General features: G+C 40.3%; 1 protein-coding gene across 1 annotated transcript in view; it reads left to right on the top strand.

Annotated features, from left to right (window-relative positions):
- cnksr3 (cnksr family member 3) overlaps nucleotides 1–19,150 on the top strand; it is a 48,409-nt gene that overhangs the window by 15,813 nt on the left and 13,446 nt on the right. The window contains exons 2-13 of the mRNA XM_087779365.1: nucleotides 111–274; nucleotides 4,655–4,857; nucleotides 6,256–6,343; nucleotides 10,084–10,125; nucleotides 10,979–11,098; nucleotides 11,311–11,370; nucleotides 12,249–12,317; nucleotides 13,462–13,608; nucleotides 14,088–14,212; nucleotides 14,281–14,453; nucleotides 15,342–15,428; nucleotides 15,509–15,753. Coding sequence (XP_087635491.1) covers nucleotides 111–274; nucleotides 4,655–4,857; nucleotides 6,256–6,343; nucleotides 10,084–10,125; nucleotides 10,979–11,098; nucleotides 11,311–11,370; nucleotides 12,249–12,317; nucleotides 13,462–13,608; nucleotides 14,088–14,212; nucleotides 14,281–14,453; nucleotides 15,342–15,428; nucleotides 15,509–15,753 — 1,523 coding nt within the window. The remainder of the gene's footprint in view (nucleotides 1–110; nucleotides 275–4,654; nucleotides 4,858–6,255; nucleotides 6,344–10,083; nucleotides 10,126–10,978; nucleotides 11,099–11,310; nucleotides 11,371–12,248; nucleotides 12,318–13,461; nucleotides 13,609–14,087; nucleotides 14,213–14,280; nucleotides 14,454–15,341; nucleotides 15,429–15,508; nucleotides 15,754–19,150) is intronic.

Raw genomic sequence — 19,150 nt, 5'->3', positions numbered from 1 at the left:
TTAAAAATGGGATTTATGGAAGAGTTATGGTCATTTGAAACCCTGTCAAACCTGTCAATAAAAAAAAAACCTTTACTAAAAGTCTGATGTGTTCTGTTTGACCCCTTCAGGTCTGGACGACGGTCTCCAACAGTACGTGACCAACTTTGAGCGGGAGAAGATCAGCGGAGAACAGCTCCTGAAGATCAGCCATCAGGACCTGGAGGAACTGGGCGTGGCCAGGATCGGTCACCAGGAGCTGGTGCTGGAAGCCGTGGACCTGCTGTGCGCTCTGGTGGGTGCAACATGACGGATGCTTGGAATCGTACTCGCGGCCTCAAGTGAGCACGTGCGGCAGATCAGACCCTCGGTCTGGGAGCCGGCGATGCAGAAGAGCTCATGATTCTGGCTCAGCAGGGTGTGCAGGCACCACGACACGTGAAGTTGCTCAAGGGCAACAGGCAACAGATAATGCCTGAGAGGCCCTCGGGCTTGTTTTGTCAGTTTAAAGCTGTGACGTTCACTTAGGTAACTCTCGTGTACAGACAAGTTTAATGTAAAGCACAGCTGAGTTTTCACTGGCTGACCTAGATCTGTACATCAGACTCAGTGACCCGCTTCTCAGAACTAGACGCATATTTACAAGCATATTCAGAACTGAAATATACTTTCAATGATTCTTATTCGATTACTGTTAACTCTTCTCTTTCAAAATGTCCTCGGCGGTCGGTGCTCTGTAGGGAAGAGAAGAAGTTTTCCAGCAGATGGGATTGATTTTGAAGTTTTATCACTTCCTCTGCTATAAAAGTCTCAGATCGTGGTCCTTGCATCTTTTTTTCTTGGCTGTGTCAGCGTTCTTGCTCTTTCATGCCGTCTTTACAGTCGTCGCTTGTGGCGTGACCCCCAGAGTTCCACGGGTTCCATGACTGCAGTTTGTGTTTAAGCCGGTTTGGTAGGTGCGGGTCTGAAGCATTAGGAGGACAAACGTTTACCGCTGTTGGGGCAAATATTTGCAATAGTTCTTCTGCCAAGGCAGAGGTGAGGCAAGGTGTTGAAGTCTGGACAGTCTTCAAGATGAAGGTAACTTTTTTTTAAGAAGGTATCCAAGCTTGTTTTAGTCCTTAAACGCATGTTAAATATCTTGAGAACTCTGGAGTGTTAAGGGTCACGTTGCCTGCCCTCAAGTTCCCAATGATTCCATTGACTCATTAGCCTTGGAAATGTGATTTGTTCTCTACTTACACAACCTTAGCCTCTCAACTATCATCCGTTCGATTCTCTAAATTCTGGTCCGAACTGTCAACGCAACCACCACAGAAGATTCTCCTGCCCTAGGGCCGATACCGGTTCCTGAACGACACCTTTTTACCAAATTTGATTAGATAAATTCTAACAAAAACAACATGGCAGTAAAAATACATAACAAATAGAAAAAATTTAATTTTTTGGGTAAAAATTAAGTCCAAGCTTTTATTTAGTTACAGAATAGAACAAATGACAAAGAACACTTTCTAAAAAGTGAGTCGCATGAAAACCGAAAAGACGAAGCATGTTTTGATACTGGGTAGTACCGAACCAAAGTTTGGTACCCAGCCCTATCCTGCCAAAAGGAGGGTTCTTTTTGCAGAACTTTTTCTCACCACATTATGGAACATAGAGCTGGTCTGTGAAAAAAGCAATGAGAATTGTTGGTACATCAAAGCGTCCTTAGAAGTACCCTTAGGAAAAATACATAACTGAAGAAAGACTTGCATTGTTTTGACCGTCACCTGCTACACCTTTAATGGAGACGCCTTCAAAGAAGAACCACTATTTGTGTTGAAATGTAAACCTTCCTCTGAAAGCTCCGCGACAACATGCACTCCCCGTCACCTCTCACCCCCGATTAAAACGCCATGGAGAAATATTTTTCTGTCAGTTTTCAGCTTCCCTTATTGAGACTGAAGGCTCCTTCGCCACAGGCCCCATGGGAGGAAGTGAGGCCCCTTTCAAATTGGCTGTAACTTGCCTCAACGTCACAGCTACCAGCAGAAACGCCGGCCACCGGCGACCAAACACCCCCAACTTTCTCACGCAATTTTGCCCCCCCCGCCCGTCCCCACGACTTTCACTCCCATTTGTTTACTGTCCGCTTCAACACTTCCTGGATCTGCCTCCTTGTCCTTCTGCTGGAATTTTCTCATGTTTGTCATTCCTGTTATTGCCGTGTGAAAACTGTGTTTAGATTTTTAGGACCAGCTGGATTAAAAAAAAGAAAAGAAGCTCTTACTTACTGGGACATGAGGAGGTCTTCTTTACAAGTGAGACAAAAGATGGCGGATGGATCGTCGTCATGAAGGTGTATTTTGAAGGAAAGAGCGAAGCCAAAAGTAATCTGTTCCTATTCGTACCTTTGATGACGACTGATCGCGAGTGGTCGTAATAAATGGAGATAAGTCATTCAGCAGAGACTCAAAGTAGAACCACTGCTTCTCAAAAAAGAGGCAGTTTTCAGGATGGCTTCTAGGACACATCCTTGGAGAGACGTTTTGGGTACTTGGAGCAGATCCATGACCGTGGTCGGCCTCAACTTGAAGAGGTTTCTGGGGTAGGAAAGTCCGGACCTCGATGCCCCGGATGTCCCGACCTTGTCTGAGCACTGAAGAAAGGATGTTTAGCAACCATCGCTCAATTATTTTCCCTTCAGTCTCGCTCCAAATATGCCGCTAAGATCACAATGACAGCTGGCTTAACAAACTGGCCTTCAGCCCAAAAGGAAACACTTCTTCTTCTGTTCCCATCAAACGCCAACCGCTCTCGAGGGACTCCAAAAGTATTTCAATTAATTTTACTGGACTCCTCAATGTCTTCTGCAGAAGCCAAAGCAGAAACCGCTTCTAAATCCGGACGGATCCCGTACAAGAATTCGCTCCACCCATCTAAACACACTGCCAGATGACGAGTCTAGAAGTCGTGGTATTACTTAAAAATCGCCTCTGAAGTGTTTTCCACTTCTGGGATTGTGAAGATGCTCTCGCAGGAGACGTTTTCGGTTTTGAAATTCCGAGCATGGCGGAGCTGGAGGAAGCAGACATCTGCAGGTCAGTGGGAGCTGCTGCCACTGTGAGCCGCCTGCTAATGCAGAAGCCAGGAGCGGCGTTTGATCTGGAAATACTCGCCCGCCCTCTGTGAGCTGGAGAGAAAACAGAAGGTTTTGTTTTGAAACATACGTGCTCGAATACAGCTGCAGACGTATTGCTTTATATCTGTATAATTAGCTCCTAATAAATCACATTTGGCTCGTCTGGTCATTTTTCTGTGGCCTGCCATTGCTTTAAAGACTCAATAATACACTTAATACCATAATAACACGGTAGTAACCCGATCAAAAAGCAACATGGATTTGAATAGATTATTGTTTTGGTGCCATTCTTTCCGCTCAAATATTTGGTCATAAATACAAACATTCAACAGTATATAACTTGGAAAACTACAGTTTTATACAATCTAAACCCAAGTTATTAAACTTCATTTGACGTTTCTAAAAATGTACTTTTATATGTTTTTAGAACCAATTTTGTGGTACCGCCCATAGTGGATAAAACCTTTACAACAGCGGTTCCCGACCCCCGGTCCTGGGACCAGTACTGGTTCCGAGACACATTTTGTTACCGGGCACAAAAGCATTAATATAATTTTTTGGGATTTTTACCGTCCGAAACGTGTTTTGTTTTTCCAAAAATCATGTTACTTTCTCGGAAGTAACTCTAGCCTGTGACCCTTGACGCATCAAAACACTATTTTTTTCCCAATTTACTCCAAAAATAAACCTGTAAACTTGTGAAACACAAACTGTATGTTTGTTTTTTTTTAACTCTTATCTGAAGGTCAGTCTGTGATAACAATCCCAACATTTAACCAGTCAGAATTAAAAAAAAAAGAAGTTGGCGACCCCCAATGTATGGTACTCTAGTATTTCTACAGATATTACTATTCAATACTAGGTAACTAGACCACAGACGGTGACTGCCGCGGGCAGTTTGAATCTCTATGCTACAGTTAGCATTTAACAAATGGAGACTAATGGCTAATGTTTAAACTCTTGCTCTTAAAAACTGTTTATGTTTGTGTGAGTTTAAAATCGTGGCCCCTTCGCTTCGAGTTCACTAATGGCTCCTTGAATCTGTGAGTCGAATATGTTTTGCTACTATTTCATCTCCTGCCCGAATGGCCGCGATGTTGTAAATGTTTTTAAATAGCCTGGAATCAAACACCAAACAGATCCACTTTGCCTCCTCCTGCCAAATCTGCGGCGTTACTCCCTGCAAATCAGATTTAACTCCCGTTTCTGGCAGCGACGGCCACGTCTTGTAAAGCGATACGAGCAGCGAGCGCCAGGCATTCCACTCGACTTGAAGCAACAATTAGTCCCCGGACGCTTTCATTCGGTGCGGATCCCGCCGACTGTGTGTTGTTTACTCGGCTGTTTTTAATGAGCCTTAAGTCGCAGGAATGCGGGGAAAGCTTTGCTCTGATGGAAGTCAGGTGACGGAGGCAGGAGTTGATTCCATTAAAGTGGAATAAATGATTGGCAGGAAAACCGTGGCAGGAAATGAAGCTTCTCGTGACGAGTGCGTGAGGAACGGTCGCGTGTTCGGTCGGCAATAAACCCAATTATTCTCTCCCGTCCCCCCAGAACTACGGCGTCGAGACGGACAACCTGAAGATTCTGGTGCTGAGGATGCGGACCGCCACCAACGGCCTCCACGCCACCACGTCGGACCGCAGGAAGAGCCCGGTGTCGGACAGCAGCGTGTCCCGGAAGCCCCCCAACGACTTCCTCACGTCGGTGGTGGAGCTGATCGGGGCGGCCAAGAGCCTGCTGGCCTGGCTCGACAGGTAACTACAGCTTTACGATGAGTCGGGTCACGTTTCAAAGGCTCCGTATGAACCGCACACGGTTCCAGAGATGCAGTAAAAAGCAATAAAAGCTGCAATCAAACCGCTTTATGTACCGAGTGTATACAAGTTTTGAGTTTAGAATGTTTGACCCAAATGTTATGATGAGAAGATGAAGATAATGTTCGATTTTATTTACAATGCAACATATTAAGCTTTTACCGTTTTAGTTAATTCTTAAAATTAGGCTGGTTTTTGGTTGAGAAATAAGATTATTTAATAATTAAATTTATTTCTATTGAATAATACATCATTACAAACACACCTGCAGGTTGAAGCAGCACTTGACTCTTACCAAAGTATAAAAACTACATGTATAATTCTTTTGTTGTAATGTCATTTACACGTAAAAAATATTGGAGCTTTAAACAATCAATCAATATTTTCCTTTTTTCCTTTTAACTATTCACTGTAAAGACAATGTGACATTATTTAGTTATTGTAAGTTTGTGTCCAATATTTATTTTTGAATTCATGTCAATAGTAGTACCAGAGTTTTTTGTCCAAAGGGTGACAAACATATTTGTTTTCTGACCTTTGGGTCAACTTGACCCTGAGATAAAACAAGGATTTACTTGGCATATAAAACTTCATCAAAATTCAAATTGTAATTCAAATTTACACAAATATAAAGCTAAGGTTTAATCTAATTCATATCCTATCCTTTAATATGCTGGTTCATGTTTTTAAATACAGTATTTAGGTAAAGAATTTATGTTTAGTATCCTCAATACAGATGTTTTTCATGCTCCAACATTGTTTAGATTCATAACTACATATAATATATAAAAATACCTGCAAATTTTGCTGCTGCCACATGTGAAGAATAAATATAGTTTATACATGTGTAAAATATGTTTGGCATAGCTTTAAATATGTTTAAATGGATAATCTAACTATATTAATTATTATTGTTGATATAATTAATATTCTCCTTTATAGTTCTAAATATTTATATTCCCTTTAATTTTGTGTCCAATATTAACGTCAGTAATTGTACAAAAAATAATTTTACTGTGATTTTTTATATTTTAATGCAACTTTGTAATTCGATTTTTCTTTTTTATAAACATGATTCAACTATATACAACCTTTAAGCTTAAATAATGAGCCTCCAATATCATTTTATTTTCCTTAATTCTTTATTTTTTAAATGACCAAAATACTATTATATTATGTATTTGAACAATAAACTGCTTTCCTGTCTGTTTTTGAAGTGAGCGACACACTTCAAAGATGTAAAACAATGTTGTGTTTGTCCTCATGTGGTTTGTTTATCGTGACATTAGTCGACGATGACTAACTTGTAACGTCATCTTCTTGTTCGTCTGGTGACAGGACGCCTCTGACGGGGATCAGCGACTTCACGGCCACCAAGAACAAGATCATCCAGCTGTGCCTGGAGCTCACCACCACAGTCCAGCAGGTCTGCATGCTACTTGTCGCCACACACACACACACACACACACACACCCCTGGGAAACACACTCGCACACAATAGCTTTGTTTTCCCCCAGAGCTGCCTCGGGACTACAGGGGGGTTCTGGGAAATGTGGTTTGGCAGGCATGACGCCAGCCTGAAGCCAACAGTCACAACATATTAATGCAGATTGTTTGTCTTGAAACGGTTTATGAAAATACACAGTAGTTTCTTAAACTGCTTTGGAAACCGTTGGCGTCCGAGCACGGGTCGGTTAACCACAGACACACTAGTGATAACTTTTTACAGTTATTTTGTAAGAAATATATCATATTAAACTTCTTTTCAAATATTGGCATGCTAATGCTAAGCTAGTCAAGCTATAACAATATTGAGTCAAAATTTATGTATGAAACCATTTGTTTACTTCCTGGAATTAAACTTGTATTGTCAGTTTAAAATATTGATCATATTAAGAGCTTCAAATTATTCTGTCTATACATTTCTTTAGAGATTTATTTTGAAATTAATGTGTCAGAATAATGGAGGCATTTAGCGCCTTCAATAGACGTAAAGCTAATTATTATTCATCCCAAAATAGTACCATTTTAATCTTAATAATGTGGGTTAATATAGATGTCATTATTTAATTGTTGTAATGCATTAACTATAACGTATTGAGTTATTTGTGACTCAGCTGCTAGCCAAAGAGCTAATTTAGCCATATTAGCAACGTACCTAATTCCGGTTTACATCTTTATATATACAGTATAGTTATATATACAAAATATAAGATCATATTAAAGATTACAAAGAAAGAATAAGGATGAAATAATGCATAAATAAAACCAGAATTAAGTGTGTTGCTAATGTTGCTAAATTAGCTTTAGCTAGCAGCTGAGTCACACCCAACTTAATAGGTTATTGTTGATGCAGTTACTGTAAATAATAAAATAATCAAATGATGTAATACATAAATAAAAATATATATTATCCATATTATTGTGATAGATAATAGTAAATGAATCGCTTCACGTCTTTTGAAGACAGTAAATGGCTCTGTGTATATATTATTTATAACTTGTCATTTGTGTGTTTATTCATTTTTACTGATATTTATTTTAATTGTTTTTCATTTACGTTTATTGAAAATAATATATATTTTGAAATAAAATCAACTTATGATTGAATTTAGATTTATTTCTTATATCTGACAAACAATTGTAATTCAATATTCAATTTTACATCAAAATAAAAGGGAAAAAAAGTAACTTTAAGTTTCGTGTCGGGGTAACAGGGTTGCTGTTATTTCACAATTACCGTCCAAAATATCTTTAGCATTTCGTCACCTCTTCGAGGTCAACTCGCGTCTTTCAACCAGTCAATTAGTGGTTCACCTTAAAGACGTGTTCGGAAATAAAACGCTCTCGACTTTAAAATACAGGCGCTTGAAAGAACCAGCTGCGAAAACTGTCGGGACTACAGGTGTCATTTTCCTCCGGGGTTATTGCATCAAAAAAAAAAGGGGGTTCTTGTTCCCACAGTGCCCATTTCCTCGCCTGCGTCTGGTATTTCGGCACCTCGGCTGATTTACAGTCGGGGGGTCTTCGTCATGGTAGTTTGGGGGTCCTCTGTTCCCACACCGGCTTGTAGAAGCAACAAGTGGTGGTCGAGTCGACGGAAGATTAGTTTAATGACGTCGGTTTATGAACTCCAGCCAAGATCCAGGTCTTATTCAGATCTTATTTATGTTTGTGTCGCACACAATGTGACGCCCTAAAACTCGACAGCTCGCTCGTCCCGGACTGAGTTACGAGCGAGGGAGAGGTTCGGGGGGGTGACGAGAGATACAATGGACGTGTTGCATCTCTTGTTATTTTCAGTCCACACATGCTCCACGAGTGCTTTGGTGAGCAGATCCGCTCCGGTCGCCGATCAAAGAGCCTGCAGGTCATCTGATCCACGCCAGCCGTGGGATCAGAGCCCGAGATCACGGCCGGAGGAATGAAAATCTGCGTCGATTCTTAATCTTTTCTCGAGAAAAAATGCCGCTAATCCATTCGTCCGGGTCGCCGTTTTTTGCAATATCTGCAACAAGAGTTGGTTGACACGGTCTGACGGATGGTTCTGGAGAATCCCCTTCGGCCTCGTCGGAACTCCTCCAAACATGCAGTTGTGTGTTTGCACAAGAGCAGCCGATAAACCGCTTTTTTTTCTTTTTTTTTATGGTCTTTGTAAAACATGCTGAGAAACAAGATAAACATGAAGTGTGTGTTAGTTACTGATGCTAACGCGACATCTGCTACCGTATTCTAGATTTATGGACCTTCATCTTCTCTCATTAGATCTTACTTTTGTACATTTTCTTTATGGATCAATTACTATTTGAACTAAAAAACCTCAAAATACATTGAAAAATAATCTTTTTTTGTGGTACTCAGATTTCCAACCCTTAAAAATAAGCTATTGATTTTTGTTTTGTTTGTTTAAGCGCTTTGTGACCCTGGTCTGGAAAAGCGCTATATAAATAAAAATTACTTACTTACACATTCATGATTTAGAGTGTTTTATTAATATTTAAACTAAGAAATATATCATGAACTGTATTGAGCTTATTTTTCATATTTGTCAACGGTTTTAGCAACGGCTAACAGTTAGCAGCGTTAGCCTCTTGGACTAGCCAGTCAAATTAGCCCATAGCTCTGAGGTTTTTCAATCGTTACGTTAGCTTAAACATGGGGGGCGGAGCTTATCACTATTGGGGTTCATCGATGAGTGCAATCAATTTAGACACGCTAATGTGTGCGACAAACTATCGCCGCTAGCTAGTTAGCTTTTCTAGCGACACATACTTGAGAGACCTATCAAACTTTTCGATGAGGTAAAAAATACAAAAATACATTTACTCCTTCTCTATCCTCCATTTTGACTTTCTATTAACATTAGACCCCGCCCAGGCAGATGGGCCTACCTCCCGACAACGCAAATAAAAGGGCGGCTGCCTTTTCTTTTTACGTGTTCTTTCGCAAACATTTGTATCTACTTTTAGACTCACTTGATCAAACATCTTTATGTACAGACGCCTCCGTCATCGCCAGACGAGCCCATGATTGTGCTGAGTCGACACAAACTCTGAACAAAAACGCGTCCAGAAAACATCTTGAACACTGTTACGAAGAGTTAAAAAAATATGTGCGAGCCGAACGGTGTCAAACTGTGAGCCCGGAATCGCCCCCCCCCCCCCCCCCAACATCTGTCTGGAATGTGCACACTATAGAAAAATGAACGTTCCCCCCCGTCGCCGTCTGCACAATAGATTAAGACTCAAGTCTCTGCAAGTCCCTGAACGTACAGATTCTAAAAACAGGTTTGTTGTTGTCGTGGTTTCTCCAGGGGGGGGCGAGAGGGATCAGGGAATAGGGGTGAGGGTTGGGGGGGTTCTTCTTCAGAAGCTAGTGCTGACCCCCCCCCCCTTAATGTCGGCGCACAGTTGCCGCTTCCTCAGCTGTGTCCACTCTCTCGGCAAACACATGTTTAGTGACATCATCCGTCGTCAGACTCTGTATTTTACTCTTTCCGACCACTCGAGGCATCGTGCAATTATGGGATGTCCACCCAGCGGTAATTTGCAGTTTGTTTGTCGTCGTATATTTACTTGATTATCGTGCATTTACTTTTTTTTTGTTAAAAAAAACAACCCCGTGCATCCTGTTTTCTCATCATGGCTTCTCTTCTTGTGTCCACAGGACTGCAGCGTCTACGAGATGGAAGAGAAGATCCTGGACGTGGTGAGTCAACGAATCGCTGCGTCGGCACTTTTTTTCTGGGGGTCAGTCGATGGAGGGGGCGGAGCTTCGACGCCCCCCCGACCCCCCGGACATCAATCAATGCTTCCTGTCGCTGACAATCTCCAGGCTCCCAGGAGTTTCCTCCCGTTTCCTCTCTTTCTTTCTCTGCTCATCTTTTTTTCCCCCACTTTTTCACTGACTTTGCTTTCGCCTCCAAAGAGTTTGGTGTTTTTTAATGTTAAAACAGTAAGACATCCTACTACTGACACCATTTTTCGGGTAGAGTTAGCGGTTTAGCTAACTCTTATTTTGGCGTGGATTACTAGTGCGCCAAGATCACGTGTAGGTTATTCCTTTAAGTACGAAAATGAATGTAACCCAATTAGCGGAATTAAAAATTAAAAAACAAAATGGCTGCTTTGAGCGGTAAATATGGCAATGTAATGGCGTCGGTAGTGGGATAGCTCACGGTGTAAAAGGTCCTTAACTGAGTCCTATAGTTGGCCATTTTGTGTTTCCCGGATTCTTCCTTAAGGCTCAATCTTTCGTCTCACACCATTAAACAATCTAAGATTCAAATGGTGTCAGTAGTAGGATGATATCAATAGAAAAACTTCCTGTAGTAACGTCCCGTAACTGCTTACAGTTTTGCCTCCAAAAAATATTATCAAAATAGTTTGTGTGATATTTAGGTTTGTTTGAAAGTTTCTAGACTGCTTTTTTTTTACCCTGGGATTGGCGTCAGTAGTAGGATGGATCACCGTAGTTATAATATTGTTTTTTGGGTCCATGTTGCGATGACTTAATTCAGGCTTCATTCTTTTCCTGACCTTTTTTTCTTTACCTTTTACAGTCGAAAATCCTGAACAGCATTTGCGACCAGACAGTGAGAACGACCTCCGACCCCCTGATGAGCCAGTCCGCCTGCCTGGAGGAAGTCCAGCTGAGCAACATCAAACCAGGAGAGGGTCTGGTAAGAGCTTCTGAGAGACATCATCCTGTTATTGAGCCTGGAAAAAGAAAAACAAAAAAACGTGCCTCTGTCTTCCGGCTACGACGCAGCAGGAATGTCTGCAATCTAAACGGGATCGTTGTGTAATTTCCTCTCTTGATGTTGTTTTTTATTATTGTAAAATGAAAACAAAATTCAAGTTCTGATGGTGTGTTTGGTTCGTTTCTCTCCAGGGAATGTACATCAAGTCGACCTACGACGGGCTGCACGTCATCACTGGGACGACAGAACATGTACGTGACACACACTCGCAGTATTACACAGTATTACAAACGCATAGTTTTCAAAAGGTTTATTTTTTAATGGATTATTCACTCTTTTAATTGTTAAAAAAGATGTTTATTCTTATTTAAATACATGTTTTTGATCTGAAATAAATATTTAATTAGTCAAAATTCTGTATTTTCATTAAAAAAAAAACTTTATTTTTTATTAATCAATTAAATGAAAAATAAATGTATATTTTTCTTTGTTAAGTCGCTTTGATTTCTTTTCAGCTTGTTCACATTTGTTCATTTGTATGTCTTATATTATATAAACCCATCTCTGAATTTATATTAATAATATGATTTTTATAAATTATTTATTTATTTACATTTACATATATCTAAATTATACTTTTAATTATTATAATTTATTTTCTTTTAAATCAATGTTTCTTACTCACTCTCAACTTCTATTCATTTGTAAATAATCACAAATGTTTATTTTCCATGTTTGATCCCAGCTAGTCGGGGTCACTGAGGTCACTTGTGATAGGAATTTTTTTTTTCTTGCCTGTTTTCATGACTAAGTGAGCCGTTCCGTGCGTCTCCACTTTCTCGTTGTGAATCATAAGTGAATCATTCGATTAGTAACTAGTTGTTCCAGTTTGATTGACAGCTGCTGTGGTTTACGACGTCTGCTGAAGCTTGCGTGAGAGTCTTTAAAGTAGATTATATTCCATGTTTCACTCTTGCCAGAACTCTTGCGCAACATCGAAATCTTAATTATAGAAATGTTTACCAGCCTTAAAATTCCACCGTCTGCCATGTTGAATACATTACACAGTTGTTGTGTAACTAGAAAGTACTTTTTAAATACTTGATTTTGACGTCTTCGTGTCCTTCAGTCTCCGGCCGACCTCTCCAGGAAGATCCACGCTGGCGATGAAGTGATCCAAGTCAACCAACAGACCGTGGTGAGCGTCTCTTCTCGCTTCCTGACACTTATCTTCTTATCTTCTTATCTTCACACATCTCACCATCATTCAGTCAAATATTGTCTTTGAAAATGTTGTACGTGCTAAATAGGAGTGTCTACAACATCCTGCATCCAACATCCTGGTCATCACCTTTGGCATTAGCAATAGCTAATAGCTAACATTTAAATGTTTTTATTTTTTATTTTTATTCATTTAAACATGCCAGAATCAGAAAGTGTTTATTACCAGTATTGTACAGCATTCAAGGATTTATTTTTTAGTGTTGATAATATATAAAATACAATGAATACAATAATCAAATCAATAATTAATTAAATATAATAAAGTTAAATAATTGATTTGTACATTGAAGTTAACAAAATAGAAAAATTAAATGATCAATTGTTAAAGGTTTATGATCCCTTCAGCCTATAAAAATACTATAATATGTTGTTTTTTAGGCCTTTTCCCCTTTTTTATTTGTCCTTTTTGTGAGTATTTATTTTAATGAAATTGAAGAAATTTTGCATTTATAATTTAATTATATCATATAATATATATATATATAATATATATATTATAGCTTGTTAAGCTATTTTATTCATTAAAGGGTTTTGGTCCTTCTTTTAATTGGCTGACGGTCCCTTACAACAATAGCATATAATGTGGCTCCTGAGGAAATTAAAAATCCCCTTCCCTGCTTTAGATTTCCGATGAAAATAAAATAAAGATTACACATTTTATTTGAAGATTACGGTTTAAATTGCGATCCGGTCCCCCATTAGCAAGGTGCGAGACGTGATGGACCTGATCAAAGAGCATTTTCTGTATCAAAGAAAGTTTAACATGTGACAGAATAAACATTAAAAATTAAAAAACTAGGTCAATAACAACTTAAAATAAAATATTTTCTGAAATCACGTGCAAACAAATAATTTTCAAAAACAACATAAAAAATGTAATCTAGTGAACAGCTACATTTTTTTTCGGTTTTATGCAATTAAAAAAGAAAATTAAGGTGCAAAAAAAAGCCATTTAATTTCTCCTTTGGGTATATTAAGCATGTTTTATATCATACAAATGTATTGGTAATGTCACATGTTTAATAATAATAATTAACATATGTGGCGTCACTCACCAGGTGGGCTGGCAGCTGAAGAACCTGGTCTCCAAGTTGAGAGAAGACCCTAAAGGCGTGTTGCTGCTGCTGAAGAAGAGACCGACCGGCACCTCCGGCTTCACCCCGGCGCCTCTCAAGAACATGCGCTGGAAGCCTCCCGTGCCTCAGGTACAGCCTGACTCACCTGCACAGCACCGTCACCGTCAGACGGCCTGAAAGTCGATCCTCTGACGCCGAGGTTTCACCTCTGGCGTCCTCGTCTGATGTGTTTAATGTCGAGTCAAGATAAGATGATTATCACACGAGTGGTTTTCCTTCAGAGCAACAAAGAGGCTCTTGAGGCGCAGGTGACCGACCTGCAGGTTCCTACGCGTTGATATCGGAAACCGCTGGTCGTCACGGAGGTTAATTGGCGCGACAGATTAAACGGAGACGTCAATTTTCCCGTCTCGTGAACTTCAGAAAGTGTTTGGAAACATAGCTGCGGTGATCATCGTGTTTCTCCGTCTATTTAAAAGTCATTTTTCCGAAGCGTCTCGCCGCAGCGGCTGAACTCCTCCCGACAAACATCATGTTCCGACATATCGAACCCGCAGCCGTTTCCTGGAAGATGCTGACCTGTTGTTTTTCTTCTTTTTTTTTTTCAGAACAACTCGTCTCTGATCCGAACCCAGTCGCCGTGCGGCTCCGCCAACGGCTCCGCCAAGAAGGAGAAATCGGCCATCTTGGATTTCTACATCCCGCCGCCGCCCTCCATGCCGTACACGCCGCGGTGAGACGCCGGCGTCACCAGATGAAACGCCCGATGAACGGATCTCACTTCCTGCCTTGTCTCACCAGAGAGGAGAGGACCGACCCGCTGTCCAGCTACAGCAAACGACCCAAAGGCTCCGAGTCGCCCAACTCTTACCTGGACCACGAGAGCCGCCGGCGCTGCGACAAGCCCAGTGTCGGGTGTCACGTGGAGGCCAACGTGATCCAGCCCAGGATGAGGGAACACCGGGCGTCACGGGGTCAGAACCTTTAATGAATCCTTCCTTTTTTGACCACCTGATGACAATAGTTTGTAGTTTTTTAAATTTATTTATTTAAGGTAAAATTCATTATTCATTATTTTACTTTAGGCAAAATTAGAGATTTCTTACTCTTTTTATTGTATTCTTATATTTCTTTTTTCTTATTTTATAATACTTTATCGAGTATAATTGAATTTATTTTCAACTGAGTTTTTTAAATCCTTGCATATTAATTTGTAGCAGTATTAAAATAAATGTAAAAATAATTCATCATTATACTTTACTATATTATATATAATATAATATATCATGATATTATTTTATTAAAAAGTATATTATATTGTCCCGATGTCTAGATTTATTAATTAACTTTCATGGCTTTTTGTTTTATAATGCTATATTTAAACTTGTTTTTTTCTATATTATTCTGTTTTGTTGCTGACTTTTTAAATAATATCACTTAATTTGACTTTTTTAAAAATATATTATAATAATTAATAAATAGAATTTTGTACTTTCTTTTTTTGGATTGGAAATAGTTTTTCAAAAGAATATACAAACTTGTTTTATTTTATTTATAGAATTATTTTCCATGTTTAAAAATACTTTTATAGGAAAAATTGTTTATAATTCCTATTTTAATTTTAAAAATACATATTATATTTCTAGAATAAACCATTTTTAACAAATAAAATCCTCTAATTTCATGTTAGATTTACTTGTATTTTATAAGATTGAATCTAGATTAAAATGTAGATGTTTCAATTTAATTTAAGGGGATTATAATTGGAGTTTGTTAATGTTACATTTATTATTAATTTGTTTTTATGTGGCGTCGTTCGTAGTTTCTTTGTGAATGTTAACAAAAACACTTGCCTATTCCAGGTAAGCCCCGCCCACTGTCGATGCCCGTCGACACCAGCTATGGAATAACGGATCCTTACGCCAAACCCTGGATGCAGAACAGAAAAGGTGGAGATAGTTTTGCTCCTCAAGCCTCGAATGTTTTTTTTCCCCCCCAAAGTCTTCATCTGTGAATCCTTGGGTTGCAGGCGACGACCTCCTCTACAGGTACCTGAGCAACGAGCGCATCCCCACCATCGCCGAGGAGGCCCCCATGGTGTCCACCCCCTACAGGCCGGCGGGGGAACGGCACCTCATCCGCGTGGACCACATCCGGGGCAGCCGCTACTACTCCAACTCTGACCTGCACAACAGTGCCACCATCCCTTATCAGGACGATATTAAAAAGGCCCCGGTAGCCTCCAAGCGCGCCTCGGCTGAACGTTCACTACTGGTCAGTTGGATCACGCGGCTTAAGCTATTGACTCAATGATGATGCGCTTCCTGTTCCGGGCTTGTCTTTGTGTCCTTCCTCAGTGCCTTCTCTCCTCCACGTCGAGCGGGGTGTTGTTTTTTTTTTCTTCGGGCAGCTTCTGGCTTTTTCACACTCCTCTCTCGCCAACCTCCTGGTGTCACTACCAACTACTACTCCTCCAGCAAAAACCTGCTTTTCGTAGTTTTACTGACGACATTACCTCATCCACCCTCTAACTTCCATGTGAGAGTCCCGACCCCACAGTGTTACCCCCCAACCCTCGACCCCCACCCCCTGTATTTAATACCCCGAAGCGTTATCTGATCCTGAATGTCGGTTTGCAACTATAGACGGTGTAAATTTAATGTTAAGTTTTATTTTGACTCTGCCACGGTTGCCTTCTGTGATCTATGCATTTCAGAAAACTTTTACTGCCACTTGCTGAGCTTGTGGGGGCGAATGTCGGTGCTGGAAATGAAACGACGCGCTATACATTTCCGCTCTTAGGCTCTGCTTTAAGGTCGCTGGTTAAGTTTACTTTACACCCGAGTGGCCTCTACCTGCTGGTCGACAATCATAGGTGGTCTGTTGTAAGAAGCCATTGGGGACCAGGTTGTTAGCAAGGACAAGCTAGTTCCTCCGAGAGGTCTGCACTATATAAACAAAAAAGTCGAAGAAAGGCTTTTTATGTCCTATCTAAGGGTAGCACCTGCTATTTTAGCCCTGGTTAGTGTCCTGGCACCCTAACCCTTAGAGACTCTTAATATTGTTTTGATTGTTTAAGCGCTTTGTGACCCTGGTCTGGAAAAGCGCTATACAAATAAAAATGACTTACTTACTTACTTACTAAAGCGGTACCAAAGTATAGAGTATCTTATTGAGTTGACCTAATCCCCATGTCTTAGTACTGGGTCTAAACAAGTATCAAGTTCATTGGTTTTGACTGGGAATCTATGTTCCAGATGAGGGTTACACATTTAACCAGACTACAAGTGGTGGAAGTAGTAAGGAGCTATTCCGTAAGGTACCACACGAGTAGCCTCGATCCAGTGTTGGAATAAACAAATGCCATGGCAGCGTTGGACAGTGAACACGCTAGCACATAAAATAGCTTTACCAATTTTGGAACTTTAGCGAGAACATTTCTAGCAGTGGCATTAAAGTATCCTCGATAGGACTCGAGGAGTCGTTAGCCTCCAGTTCTGGGATCAGGAAAATGACTTCAGGTTAGGGGTGTCAAACTGGTCTAGAAAAGGGGTCGAGATGCTGCATGGTGTTGTTCCAAGCATTCCATCTCAACACTTTTCTGGACCAGTTTTGAAACCCGTGCTTTAGGTCAGACCAAGTCAGTTTTCGGTTTCATTTAGCCTCAAAAAACAATATAATAAATGGAGCAATACCGTAAGAAGCCACTTCCTGATTGTCTATAACAAGGTGTTAGCTCAGGAAATGAGCAACGCCAGGAAGTCAAACGCAATCTTTAGTCCGGGTGCAAGTACTCGTTGCGACCTCTAGCACGGAGTTCAACTAGCAAACCATGGGTTCTGCCGTAAGGTTCCACGCTAGGCTTGGATATTGATCAGCCTCGTTGCAAGGACTGATTTTATTTGTAAATGTATCAACATTTACTGGCCTCTACAGACATTTCTTTAGCCAAATGGACTTGGTCTCAATGTGGACTTGGTCTCAGGCCAATCGGTTGCCCTGAGATTGGGACCAAAAACCAATCTCCGGTGTGGCCCTCTTTTGTTCTTATTATTCTTACATCTTTTAAAAGTCTAATGTATATTAAAATAAAGGGCAATATCAAGCAAAGTGATGGTTTAAACAAAAAAGGCCTTTTTTTTAAAGACGTAATTTGGCAAAAATAAGTTTTGTAAATATGGTGCAGTTCTACCAGGAGGATCTGACTTCAGTGTTACTCAAAGAGATCCGCAGAGAAGATGTGTCGTGTCGCTTCATCTGCCTTTTTTGTACCTTCTTTGAATAGTGTGATTAAAATTGCAGTTGAATTCATGGCTCGTTTGTGTTTGTCTTCATTTCGAGTTCTCTGGTCAAACATTGGCATGTGGGATGAACGGGAACACCTTCTGCTAACCCCCCACCCCCCTAAACTCACCTTGTGTTCTAACCTTCCGCCCGTTCTGAAACATTATATTCATCTGCAGCTGATGGTTATTCTCAACTTCTGGCTCCAGCTGGAGGTCCAGATGGTCAGAGCAGCTTTTTTTTTCCAGCAGATCCTATTTCTGCACATATGTTGTCTTTTTAAACATTTAAAGGTGAGGGTTTAGGATTACACGCTTTTATTGATTGTGGCAAACCTTCTGGGGATCGGCATCGAATCAACACCTTCCTTCCCCGACCCGTCTCCTGCATGACTGATGGAACTAGCCTGTTTCTTATCTCCATCGCACCTTCTTTTGTTCTGTCCATACTTGTCGCGCTAGTCGCCTGCGGTCCTTTGCTAATTAGCACTTTCTGGAAGCCTGAGGTTTTCCCTAAATATGGCCTGCACTCCTTTTTAACTCTCTTCCACTAACATACAAGTTGCCTGCACACCTTTTAAACATGCCTTAACGACATTTATCTTCCAGAAATACAGTTTTACGATTTCGGAAAAACGTGCGTTAAATACCGTGTTGACGGCTCTAATGGACTCACTCGCCACATGTGCTACGCTCACAACAAAACAAAGTTTTTAACTGTACATTTGCTTGGAATGATAGATGTTGAAATAATACTACCCATAACATTATGACCACCTTTGGCCACCTTTCATGTTGAAACAGTTTGGCTAATGGTTGCATTCACCAGCTAAATGTAGACCTTCATCAAAAAATTAAAACAAAGTCATGGCTGACGGTCCTGATGTACAAAAATATATATTTTTGTGTTTATACATAGGTGCAGTCGTTGCGGAGTTGCTAACCTCTTGAAAGAACCAAAAATGTACACAATAGTACAATGCAATGTATCCATCGTACTATTGTGTTATAATGTCTAAAAAGAACACTGTAGAGAACTTATACCAGGGTGTGCCGCACGATGAACGGTATTCATAGGTCGGCAGTTAAATTTCCAAAAGGGCCACATTGCACAGTCTTTTGTAAAGTTAGCAATAAAAGGACAAAATAAAAGACGCCACAATATAATTGGACAAGTTAAGAACACATAAAGACGACATTTATGAATCAGTATCAAGTGATAGATTCCTATAGTCTGTCGAACATGATTAGGACTGGTTCAAATTTTATTTTGAAAAGTTTTGTCTTCAGCTAGAAGGCCTAAGCTACGCAAAATGAAACAGGTGGTCATAATGTTATGGATAACTACTTTCTTTTCTATGAACTACAAGCAAGATACACAGTGACCT

Source organism: Callionymus lyra, chromosome 18 (assembly GCF_982586985.1).
Source record: "Callionymus lyra chromosome 18, fCalLyr1.hap1.1, whole genome shotgun sequence".
Lineage (NCBI taxonomy): Eukaryota > Metazoa > Chordata > Actinopteri > Syngnathiformes > Callionymidae > Callionymus > Callionymus lyra.
The sequence above is the reverse complement of the archived record's forward strand: the minus strand, read 5'-3'. Positions and strand labels throughout refer to the sequence as shown.